This window comes from Cololabis saira, chromosome 4, assembly GCF_033807715.1.
Source record: "Cololabis saira isolate AMF1-May2022 chromosome 4, fColSai1.1, whole genome shotgun sequence".
Taxonomy (NCBI): Eukaryota; Metazoa; Chordata; class Actinopteri; order Beloniformes; family Belonidae; genus Cololabis; species Cololabis saira.
The window spans coordinates 35,851,214-35,864,575 of record NC_084590.1 but is presented as its reverse complement, the minus strand read 5'-3'; the positions used below and the strand labels follow the sequence as shown (position 1 = coordinate 35,864,575).

Sequence of the window (13,362 nt, the reverse complement as noted above, 5' to 3'; positions counted from 1 at the left end):
CCGGGGGGAGAAAAGGAGATGGGATCTTGGCCCGGAGCCAAACGATCCAGCTCGGATGAGATGAAGTGGAGAAGAGAGGAAAAAGGGGAGAGAGGGACGCAGCGCGCGGTCTGCGCCGTGGATCCTCGCTGATCCTCCGGCCGGACCACGCTGCAGATCTCTCTTCTTACCCCCCCCCTTTGGGGGGGGGAAGGTCGTGGTCCCTTTCGGCCCGGAGCCAAAAGGACGTGCCGACCCACCGGTTGATGAGAGGAAAAAGAGAAAGATGGAGGAGCAGCGCTGCGTTTTGATCCTACGCGCGCTGCGGTGACGTCATCGGTGCCTCGTTGCGATTGGATGCGCGCCGCTTGTAGGCAACCCTGGGGGTTGTAGTTCATGGCAAGGCGGCCATTTTTGGAGGCACATTACAGCCGATTTCCAGCTGAGCAGTTTCAAAGTTGAATATACACATTCACAAAATGTTCATACATTTATAAGTTCAGAGTTCACATGAGCATATGGGCGACGCCCAACAGATGTAATGGAATTAATTGTCAGCTTTTATTCCTTTGTGTTCTTGTCGTATATATGTCGATTGCTTGCTGACATATTTTAGTCATGTTGTTAGATCGCTGCGGCTCTCTGGATTGGATCATTTGATGGATGGTGACAAGGTGGCTGACTGCCCAGGGAGGCAGTGGCAGGCATTGGCATCTTTTATTGTCACCTCACGTTGTAACATGACGGGTTCTGGTTGATTGCAACACTTACGCGCATCCATTCATGTTCGAAGATCAGTAAAGACAGACGCTGCTGCTATTCATGTGTTTTAGTACCTCGAGATAACATCACTAATCTCCTTGCAGGTGTATCACAACCACACACACTCAAACTCACTGATACACTTAAGCACACAGTTTACCTTTGTAGGAAAGCCTGGCCTTAAATTCAACCATGCATCATAAAGCAACATTAGTACATGTAGGAAAATTAAGGATAAGCATAACAAAAGGGGTAACACACATGTCCTGATGATGCTGGTATTAGCCATCACAAAGGTTATCTAATCACTCTTTGTTTTGACTTTATCAAAAACTACACAAACAATAAAAAGTTGGCAGGAACTCCAAACAAAAGTTTGCTTTCGGACATGAAGAAATCTGAGGTGCTGCTTCTTCAAAGCTCCTTTCATCCATCCATCATTCCCTTTAATGCACTTCCATGCACTTGGACTGCGTCATCCACCGACCTGTTTACCCCCTGCAGTTTGCCTACCGGACAAACAGGTCGGTGGATAACGCAGTCAACATCACTGTCTCGAACACAGACTCCTTCAGGTTCCTGGGATCCAGAATCTCTCGGGACCTGAATTGGACCACCCACATTAACTCTATCAGGAAGAAGGCTCAGCAGAGGTTGTACTTCCTGCGTCAGCTCAGGAAGTTTAACCTGCCACAGCAGCTGCTGACCACCTTCTACTCTGGCATCATTCAGTCTGTTCTCTGCACTTCCATCACTGTCTGGTTCGGATCGGCCACCAAACTAGACAGGCACAGACTGCAACGGTCAATTAGGTCTGTGGAGAGGATAATTGGGACTAACCTCCCATCTATCCAGGACCTGTACCTGTCCAGGACCAGGAAACTGGCAGGTAACATCTCTGCAGACCCCTCCTCCGATAAAACTTTTATTTTCTTCGTTTTTTTCGCTGCTTCGGCCATGATACCAGCTTCTGCTGAGCTCTGCGCTCCACGCCCCGCCCAGCTTTCGTCTCGACTACCGATCGGGAAGGAGGGGGAAGTGACGTATGCCGTAAAGCAGTCAAAGCCGTAAAAATTTGTAGTTTTTTAGTGTGGAAGGGTTCCTACCATGCACCTCGAAATTACATAGTGCCAGTGAAGGCGATACAGACCCCTCAGACCATGACAGAGGTGTCATTAAACCTGTTGTAAGTTGATGTACCATCACAATGACTCTAGAAATATGATATTATGGTGGAAAAGTTACATAGTGCTGCTTTAACTGCCGAAGGAATGGCATAAATTGCGCCAAAATGACACGATTAATTCAAAATGGCCGACTTCCTGTTCGGTTTTGGCCATGGCGCCAATAGACTTTTCTTTAAGTTGCGACATGATACAGGTGTGTACCGATTTTCGTGCATGTACGTGAAACCCTATTGTGGAGCTTGAGGCAAAAAATTTTCTAGGGGGCGCTGTTGAGCCATTTTGCCACGCCCATTAATGCAAACCATTAAATATCAAATTTTTTGCCAGGCTTGGCTTGCGTGCAAAATTTGGTGACTTTTTGGGCACGTCTAGGGGGGCAAAAAGGCCCTCATTTCGTCGGAAGAAGAAAAAAATAAGGAAAAGGAAAATTCCTACAGATACAATAGGGCCTTCGCACTGTCAGTGCTCGGGCCCTAATTATAATAACACAATCATATGCTGTGACAATGCACCTTCCAATAATCATATCTACCTCATTCTGCCAAACCTTTCACTTTTTAAAAATTGTATATATGTTAATAAGAGCTGTCATCTTGTCTAACCTGATCTGGCCAAATAAACGTGATTCTGATTCCGTTGTCTCCCCTCCAGTCTGAACCCGTACAGCTATGATGAGAGCTGTGTTTCCAGCAGCGTGGACCACCTGCCTCTGGCTGCCCTCCCTCTCCTGGCCATCGCGTCTCCACGCTACCAGGATGCGGTGGCAACTGTCATCGACCGGGCCAACCAGGTCTATCGCAGCTTCCTGCAGTCGGAAGATGGCCAGAGTTTCACAGGGCAGGTCTGTTGTGCTTTCTTTGTGTTTAGAAAGGAGAGGAGAGAAGTGCATTCACCAGTGCATTGTACTACTCTCGTGTTAGCGTATCATGGGCTTGGGGCAAGTAAAGATTGCTCATGAGTGGGCTTTGTAACTGTGGGAGGTCAGCGCTCATCACCACATTCCTGTCTTTTGTACAGTACATAATTGCTACAAGGCAAACATTTATAAACTATTTTATTCAGTGAGCCAATGAACTGTAAGGATCCTGTTTAACAATGGAAATGATTTCAGGCATGTGGTCAAGGCCCTAGAATGAAACTCCTCTTTGCTTCGTATAAATCACAAACTATTGTAAATCTTAAGGCAACAATTGCAAGAGCACTCGTCAGCACGTTTTTCCTTAGTGTGTGTATTTGTGTGATTAGTTGTAAAAAGTAGCTGTAGTGCTCTTGAAATGATGCATTTTGCAGGCCTTGAACAAGATTGGCAGCAGCATGTTCAATGTCATAATAAATCAAATAACGTAGCATGTAAATATGGATGCTATTTTTGATTCATGGAAATGTTATTGTTACCATTCATTTAAAGCAGCACTATGTAACTTTTCCACCTTAATATAATATTTCCAGAGTCATTGTGATGGTACATCAACTTACAACAGGTTTAATGACACCTCTGTCATGGTCTGAGGGGTCTGTATCACCTTCACTGGCACTATGTAACTTTGAGGTGCATAGTAGGAACCCTTCCACACTAAAAAACTACACATTTTTACGGCTTTGACTGCTTTACGGCAAACGCCCCTCTATCCCGATTCGTAGTCGAGATGAAAACTGGGCGGGCCTTGGAGCGCAGAGCTCAGGAGAACTGGTGGTCCATGAACATTAGTTTCAGCTATGTAAATTTCCAGTTTTCCAGGCATATGTTCAACATAATGCATACAAGGAAAGACATCAACAATGATCAAAGAATACCATTTGTTTCTGCTTGTAAATCCATAAAGGGTCACAAGGCCATTTCCAAAAACTTTGGAGACCATTGTTCTACAGTGAGAGAGATTATTATTGTCAAGTGTGAAACGTTCAACACTGTTAACTTTCTTCCCTGGTTTTCACATCCCAGCAAATTCATCATTACATCTGCCCATGTAATGCCCAGAAATTTACAAAACACACAAAAATCCAGAGCTACATCTTCAGACTCAGGTGGCACTGGTTAAGTTTGGAAAGTTACATCCAACTAGACCACAAGATTTCTGGAGCAATGTTCTTTGGCCAGACAAGACCGAAGTGGAGATATGAGGCTGTAATGAATCTCTCAGTCATGGAGTCAGTTGTTATTTCCTCTGTATTCGAAATGTGTATGTGAAAGCATAACTATGTGGCCGAGCTACACGTTAATTGAAATCACACCATGCAACAGGACACTGATTCAAAATATGCCAATGAATTAGAGAAAAATGCTGAGGTTGGACTTAAAGAGAACTGTGCCTTAACAAGTACCTGGCAATGAACCACATTTACTTTGTAATGAAAACTAGGCCAAAAATTCCTCAACAACAGTGTGAGAACTTTGTAACACCAGAGAGGGTACGATTACCTCACATTATTGCCGCTATGAGTGGTTTCTCAAGTTTTAATTAAGATTGTGCAGTTCGCTTTTCATGTTCCGCTTCTGCATTTTGAGTTGTTGTTGTTGTGTTGCTTTATGATCTGATTGTGTTAGCAAGAAAATTTTTTAAAATGGGGTACTTTTGTCCTTTTTGTTTTTTCTAAAATATCCTGGCTCTTTATGGAATTAGGACACAGGGAGCTTCAGGTCTTCCCGCACCACAAAAACGTGTTCTTATTCCTGTCTCTGACTGTCCTCTACTGAAGCTGTGACAAACGGAAAGCGGGTTAAGAGGGTGTTCTTTTGTGTTCTGAGCAGGTATGCCTGATGGGCGACTGTGTGGGTGGCGTGCTGTGCTTTGATGCTTTGTGCTTCAGCAACCACCCGAGGCCTGGTAGCCCCAACAACAGCAGCAGGAACAACAGCACTGAGAGCCTGAAGGTAGGAACTCAGTGTTACAGTGATAACACAATGATGGTACACAGAGTCGTGTGGGCGTTTGGTGGTTTAAAAAAAAAAAAAAAGCAGAAATTGTTTGCCGGTACATGATTTAGGACTGGCCACCTGTCCTTGTTGGACTAAGGGTCAGAGTCAGTCCCCATGTGGACCTGAACAGGATGAACTGGGTGGATGGATGGAAATGCTGGTTATATGATTGAGAGACTGCTGGAAATAATCAAGATTACACGCCTGTGTTATGGCTTGTTTTCATCAGTGGAGTTAATTGCTGCAAGAGAGAACATGCACACTTGTGGTAACGTCCTTGACACACCTCTTGTGTTCACTGGTGAAGAAACAGAAACTCCCCTTTATCAGATAAGCTGTGCTTTGTCTAGTTTTCAACACATTAAATCCCCATACCTCCTTGAATGAACTTGCTATCGCTCGATGGCAGTACTATTTATAATGTATGTCGCTGAAGTATTTTTCTTAAATGTCTAAATCAGAAATCACAGCAGATATTCTTTTTAAAGGTTTGCCTTACAAGTTATTTTCTTTAAATGTTTTGGTTGCTTGTCTGTTTCTTCCTCAACACTAATTCAGTAAGTTCTTATGGTGTAACTATTCCACATTTAACAAACCATTAGCTCTGATTGTAAACTATATTGTGTTTTTAATGTCCTTTTCCCCTCTATTAAGTGTTCCATTATCTTCACTTTCTCCTCCTCCCCTTTGCTACTCAGATCCACTCACAACTAATAGATTCACTGTTGCACTGACACATTTTCTTCCTCCCACACTCAACGGTCAACCTGGGAAAACACATAATCAACTCCCATCGTATTATGTGATTTCCTGATGCAGCCAGAGTCGTGAGTGGAGGTTTTGTAATACGTTGAACACTTTCCTCCATCCTGTCAGGACAACTCCGGCATGTTGGGGGAAGCAGGTCCTGGTTTGAGTTCCAGCAAGAGGCTTAGTAAGAGCAACATCGACATTTCTGCTCCCAACAACGGCCAGGGCGGCCCGCCGCTCAGCCGCAAGCAAAGCGACTCATATGATGGAGACACGTCGTCCGCCGGCCAGCACAGCCTCTTTTCCAGGTGGCTCATAATCACACTCTGAAAGCTTCTGGGTTAGAAATAAGCCAATTTGGGTTAATTTCCTGCTCCAGTGCTGGGTCAAACCCAGACAGACCCAGACAATCGGGTTGTGAAAAAGAAAAAAAGGTTAAAATAAGCCAACTGTTGAGTTAAGACTACCAAACTTGTGTTTTAAAAAGGACAACATAGAAAATGGGACTTAGACATGTAACACTTGAGTAAATACAATCAAAAAATTGTCAATGTTTAAAACAAAACATTATTAATAACCATAGTCAATTCCAGGATCAGCCAACTCATGTAAGCATCTTTGCATGCTGAATTAAAGATTCTTTAAGAGACTTAAAAGCACTATTTGGACTGAACAAACAGGTGGCTCTGAAGGCCAATTTATTGTCCAAACTAAGAGGATTAAAAGAACAACAACAAAAAGAGTAGATAAACAGAGATGGGTTGCTGTGAAAGGTAAGTTAAAATTGCCCTAGATAATCCAATAATCGTGGTTTTGATGTCTAGAGTGAGCAAAAACAAAAAAACAAAACAGGACTGGAGATATGTAGCTACAGCACATCTTTCACTGTTATTCGTGTATTAAACATTCTCACACTATTTTGAGCATGAGTCCCATTAGTGTCCTTGTGGCATTTCTTACCTCTAAGACCTTGGGCCTCATGATAATAACGTGCGGCACACAAAAAACGTGCGTATGCCACTATCTACGCTCAGAGTCGTATGATCGAAAATTGATTTGAACTTAGAAAGTTGCGGTCTTTCATGCACACACCAAGGCTGGCGTACGCACTTTTCTGAGGTTTTGTCCGTTGGCGAGACTCACTGGGCATGCAGTGAAGTGCAGAATATGAGGAAACGTGACGTCAGCAATAAGTTAGTGACCACACATGATGGACACGACAGTCCCCACATCACTAGATAAGTTACACAAGAGTGGAGCTGCAACAATCTCACAATCAACCACATGATCTGAACAACAACAACTAAAGGCAGGAGCTGAACGACGGAACCCGCAAATCCAGCAGCCTTGGCTCCGTTAGAGGAACCTGCTGATTCATTAGACCACACCGATCTGCTGGTCCAGGACTAAGGACCATCAGCTGGTTTATGTCACCAAGAGGATCCTTCTGGATCTCTGTCCTGAACTGGACCAGCTGCTCCGGTTCCGACCAACATGATGTTTCAGCTGGAGCTGCTGACCGGTCGGACATCTCTGTCACCATGACGACCGTATGGGACGAGGACTAGAGATTAATGTACAGTCCTTGAATGTCTTAAAAACAATATAAAGCTTGTTTTTTCTACATAAAACAGAAATTCAGCCTGTGGGCCATGTCTCTAGTTTTACCGCTTCTGACCTCTTTTCTGTGCTTCATTTTAAGGGCTATGATAATGAGGCTCTGCGCTGATTGGCTGCTTGAATAACGTGTAGCAGGGGAGGGAACAAACCCTCGCTGTGGGGAGAAGAGCAGCGGCTCCGTACACTATTAAAGCCTGAATTACTGCGTTAAATTGACGTTCCGCGTTACACCAACGCGTACCCTACGGTGTAATGTACGCGTTGGTGTAACGCGGAACCATAAATCAGCCTTTAGTCACATCGTCTTCACACAGGAAGATTTAATTTAATTCTAAACAGTTACACCATAGTTCTTTACTCCAATTCCTCAAGACAAATGAATCATGTTAACTGTGAATAAATCACAACACTGAATTTTCACAAATGGCAACTTTATTGTTAAAAAATAAAACATAAGTTGTATATAAATAACATGTATGCACTATTGCTGGCTCAAGGAAGGACCGCATGTCTTTTGCAGGTGTTGTTGAACAGCTTCAGGTGCATTGCTTGGAAGATCTGAAAACCATAAACAGAAATAAATGTATTACGGTACCCGCTGGGGCTCCTCATCAGTCCGGTCCGTGAGCAGCTCCGGTACTCCGGTGCTGAGCTAAATACTTAACCCATGCAAAGATCATAGACAAATGTAAATAACATAAAAAAATAACGTCACTTACCGCTGACTCGTGTGCAGTTGCCGGGTCCGTACTGCTGGCACTGATCCTTTTATGAGGGTGAATGTCGATGCAAAAACTCATTTCTACTGTCCCTCGCTGTGGAAACAGTCACCGCTTCTGAACAATGGCGGAAGCTCTGGTCAGCGGAGTTAGTTGTGGGTGTGGTTTCAGCAGCGGAGGCCAAACCTCTGCCCCTATGGTGACGTCACCATAGGGGCAGATTCAGAACGGCTCCTAAAAAAGTCACGTGACACTGGAAGATTCAGCGGGCGGGGGGAACAGACCTTGCAGATTTTCATGGGATTTTATCTTCCCTGTGTTGGCAGGGTGAGGGGAGACCACTTTATATATGTTAAAACAAGAAAAAATGTGTTTTTCATAATAGGTCCCCTTTAAATTGGAAGAAATGCCTCCAAATCATTTATTTTTTCCAGGCCTTTGACGTGACTGTCTCCAGCTCACAGGCGATGTTTTTTTTTAAATTTGTTTTACTTGTTTTTGCAAGTTCCTTGTTAGGATGAGCGGTTTTTAATGCATAATTATCTTCATTATCATATTCAAATATATGTATTTGAGGGAGGAGACAGGGCGCAGTGTTCTGCATCCGCATGTGTGCTCAAATCCACGCTGATTGTGATGTTCAAAGGAACCTGCATGGATTTGGGCGTACGCACAGTTTTGAACATCTGAATTTTTCTTTTTGCGTACGTGAAAATTCCACGCACGAATTCACGATGAAATCCACGCACGTTTTGATCATTACGCCCCTGCTCTCCACTTCACACCTGACTACTTTATTCTGTCTTCACTCCGACTCGTATTGTGAACCCTGTCTTCCAATATGCACCTAAATCATGATGTCTCTGAGGTATTGTAAAAGCTCAAACAGAAAAACCATGCACCTCCCTCAACTCTGTCACCAGAAAAAAACAAAAACTTTGTTTTAGTCTCTCTACCATCCTTGACCTGGATGAGCACATACGATTATTTATAATCCCAAAAGATGTTTCAATGAAAACGTTAAAAAAAAGCTGTTGTAAAATATTTGTTTTCATTCTCCGTACACTTATGTAAAGGTAAAAATTACACCAATATTTTATTGCTAGATTAAACCAGTTTGACCCGTAGCCATCATAGTCATCAACGTATCCAAATAGTTTAAAAAGCAGCAGTTGAAATGAGGATGTTTGGACATGAGTCAGTCAGTCTTTTGAGAGATGACACATAAAGTGCATAAAATTGCAGAAGAACTCAAACTGAGATAGAAATTACACATAAACACTCAATTTCATATATTTGTCATCATTTATAAATCTTTTTAATTCACAAGAAAGAACAAAAATAAAGTATATTGCCACATTCATACTACTGCTCATTTCCCATGAGAGCATTTATAGAAGCCGCTTGACATGCATAATACATAATAAACATCTTTGTATTAATTTGGGGTTCACTGATGAGTAAACTGCAACTCCAGCCAGACAATAGAAACTGTGAGAATGTTTTGCTGCAGCACTAAATTGTCAATAGTGGACATAAGAAGGATACCGAAATAGCAGCAGAAAGTCATCAAAGCACTATTGATTTGGTTTTTACAGATGGCCGGAGACTGTTGGCTGTTCTTTCCTCCACATTGATGGGGAAATGTCCGCCCGCTATTAGACAGAAGGATGGAGTTGGTCAGGGGTGGAGGAAGCGTCTGTAACCAGCTCAGCTGTTCAAACAGCTGTCAGTGTGATGCAGCCTTGGAAGGCTGAATGAAGAGCTGCTGAGTCTGAGTCACAAAGGCTTGGTGCTGACAGCAACTCTGTAATGTTAAAGCACACTAGAAAACATTCGAATCAGAGTGAAGAAAAAGGACGTCTGAGTCATCTGCGTGAGGACGGCATCTATTTCCTAACCAGTATAAGCATAAACATTATTGACATCTGAAATTTCCCATTAACCCCAATGTTTTTCTTTTATTGCACATACATTAAAGTTCTTCTGTTTACACTCTGTCAGTCTTCCTCAAACTGGGATATGGTTGTGCAGATGGATTCAGTTTTTAGTATTACCAAGGCATAATCTTTTCTTAGGTGTCTGAGTTATCCTCTTGTGTGGTTGGTATATCCCAGCCATTGTTTTACAAATTATCTTGCAAAAAGAATTGTCACTTTTAATCTCCGTATGCCTCCACTGGGTCATTTCTCGTGAACAGATCACAGCAGCATAGGAGTAAAGCACTATGCTGTAACTTTGCAGTAGCATGATGGTTTTTTCTGTCCATGTGTATGCAGCTTGATGAAGGAGAGCGTGGAGGTGCGTGGTGGCAGTAGTACCAGCCTGGTGTTGAACCCTGGCCGCTTTGACTTTGAGGTGTCAGACTGCTTTCTGCTGGGCTGCCCGCTGGGCCTGGTGTTGGCCATGAGACGGACTGTGCTACCATATGTTCAGGGTGAGAACCAGACATATGCACAACATAACACTGCTATTGTATTTTGAAGTATGTCATAAGTATGGCATAACATTCTGATGAACCGCATACTATGTACTACAGTTTAGCAAACATGTGTTTCATTTATATCACCTTTACACACAGCTACCGCTCCAACTTCAACCACCACTTGTCCATCTAATGGTCATGACTCTCTGTTGTGATTTCTGACCCTCAGTGAGCCAGCTTCGTCCAGCCTGCTCCCAGATTTTCAACCTGTTTTACCCCTCGGATCCTTCAGCGTCCAGACTGGAGCCGCTGCTGCAGCCTCTCTTCCATAAGTTGCCACCATTTGCCGTCCCACGTTACCAGCGCTACCCTCTAGGAGATGGGCGCACACTGCTCATAGGTAGGAGTGACTTGACCCTGTCAATCAATATTTTCGTGAAGTCAGGCTGATTTCTTTGAATAATTATTTTTGCTTAATCAGTTGTCCTGTGTGAATGATGTTATGTTTTTATATCCTTTTGGATATTGCATTTCATAACTGATGTAAAAACATTTAAGAAATCTGCAAAGGGGCTTAATTCGAGTCACATATAACTACTATGACTTTGTGATGTGAATTGTTTCACTAGCACACCTGTTCATATGTGTGGATTCAGGACAGATACTGTCAAACCCATATCGTGTGTGAGTTTATCCTTTACAGGCACAGTTAAATCCTGATCCCAAGCCTGAGGAATGCAGTAATTATGCCTCTTCCTCTAGGGCCATCCCTTTCTCAGCTTGACACAGCTCTGTTAGGACCAGGTACAACATGTGAGATACAGTGACTGCTAGATGAATGCCACAGCTGTGATCTCCCTGGAAGGCTTAGTTGTAGTCTGACTCCTTAATGAGCTGCTTATTTATTTGAAGCATATTATAGCCTACTTTTGGGACACAGAGACTTATTCCTAGCAGCGATTTGGTTAGCTGCTCCGACTCTATCCACTTACAGGGATGGAAACTAGGACAAGAACCAATACGTTGTGCCAACAGCCTGTGAGCATGAAGACAGATATGAGGATAAGGTTTTGTATTTGTAAAAATGTATTAGAAGTACAGGACTTATAACTAAGCAGATTGTTCATGGGCTGTCTCAATTGACCCTTTGTTATGCTTCTGATTGGTCCCTGACTGACCAATCCGAAAAATCATTCTCCGTTGCTACACCTGGGTCAGAATATCCGATTGGACAAAACAACCGTCTCTTTCGTTCACATCAATGGAAAAAGCCTAGTTTTTACTTGCCTTTTATCAAAATTCAAATCACTGGATTATCTTTTTTAAAACTTTGTGTTTGTAAAAGGAACACACTGCACACATTGCAGTGAGGGTGCAGTGTATTTCTTATCCCCAAACTGGCATAAATCCGATCCATACTGCGAAAAAAAAAACTGGGTTGGCAACAGACTACAACCCATAGCCACAACTGCGAACATGTTTATTTATTTATTTTTACAATGGTTAAGTAGTTGTAAATGTAACACCTGCTACCCAGAGAGAATCACAGAATACATTTAATCCCAAAACCAAAGCTAAATTACGAAAAATGTCTGCTTTGGATAAAGCTTTAAGGGCGGCCAGACTCGTAGTTCAACCCTTCCACCATGCTATCAACTAAACTAATCAAAATATCTTGTTTTTGCCGAAAATCTCAGTCTTTTAAACTCACTACATGGTACCCGAAGTGTTCCTTTTTATTTATATCTAGTTGCTGTTTTTTCAGCATTTTATTTTCTTTGGTACATTAAAGTTATTCTATGCAACTTCCTAGAGCTAGCAAGATTTGAAAGTGGCGCTTCCTCTAAGCCCCGCCCCCCCCGCCCCCACCCACGAGCGCTCCGTCCAAAGCCACGCCCCCACAAACACGAACGCGCATACGATTATTAAACATTTTGGACAGCACATTTACAGCAAAACTACCCCATGTCTCATTCACCTGTAAACGAGGCCGGTTTTAGGGGGGGCAGGGGGGGGCTGTGCCCACCCAAACATGCATCCTGCCCACCGGCGTCTCCATCCCGGAGAGCGCCGGTGCGGCTGGCGGAGCGCTGCGGTGCCGTGCAGGCTCTAGAGCCACGGCTACGCCGTACCCTACGGTACGTCCCCGCGGGCTGCTGCTGCAGGAGCTGCCCGGTCTAACGGCTCTGTTCCCCGCTCTCACACACACAGCGGGACCGAGCCGCTCTGGAAATAACTACTGGGCTCCGTGGCAGAGGGGAGGGAGGGGGTTACACTGGGACACTGTGAGCCCAGGAGGACCCGTGGGAAGTGGACAAGCGGAAAATGAAGGCATCTGATTGGTTCTTTCCCTTCCTGGACCTGGACCAATCCGTATCATTCAGACCGAATGGGCGGGGCTTAGAGGTGCCTCTTTCAAAATTATTGCTAGCTCTAGGAAGTTGCATAGAATAACTTTAATTAGAAATAAAGGAAGTAAAACCCAGTTTCTACTAGGGCTGAACGATATACCGTTATCGTATCTATATCGACATATGAACATTCAAGACATTAATAACGGAAAAACAACGATATAAACGATATATTTCCGCTCGCCCTGCTTGTACAGCGCGAGCAGTCTCCATAAACATTACTTTTAAGATTGCTCTTGAACGCACCACTACGGCCAGCCAACCACAAAGCTTATTTCATGCTTGCTGTTGATCGACAGCTGAAGCCAACCAATGACAAACATAGGAGGGAGGGAGGGAGGGAGACGTACGAGACGCACACAGCCACACACACACGGAGCGGAGAAGAGCGGAGAAATCCAAACGGCAGAAAAGAGACATGAGTGCGGAGGATAATGCGGCCGGTGGCGGTGCAGAATCTAATTTTGTGCCAAAACATAAATCATCCTCCATTATTTGGAGGTATTTTACATTTAGAAAGGATAATGTCGACCAGAGCGAGGTGTTGTGCAAGTCGTGCTTGGTGAAAATTGCGACGTGTCCATCCGTTTAT

The 13,362-nt window shown here is 43.7% G+C and overlaps 1 protein-coding gene across 2 annotated transcripts in view; it reads left to right on the top strand.

Moving 5' to 3' along the window:
* pitpnm3 (PITPNM family member 3) overlaps positions 1-13,362 on the top strand; it is a 179,013-nt gene that overhangs the window by 128,822 nt on the left and 36,829 nt on the right. For both annotated transcript variants that reach the window (XM_061719609.1, XM_061719607.1), the window contains exons 6-10: positions 2,580-2,769; positions 4,678-4,800; positions 5,722-5,903; positions 10,214-10,371; positions 10,589-10,759. In XM_061719609.1, the coding sequence (XP_061575593.1) occupies positions 2,580-2,769; positions 4,678-4,800; positions 5,722-5,903; positions 10,214-10,371; positions 10,589-10,759 (824 nt within the window). The remainder of the gene's footprint in view (positions 1-2,579; positions 2,770-4,677; positions 4,801-5,721; positions 5,904-10,213; positions 10,372-10,588; positions 10,760-13,362) is intronic.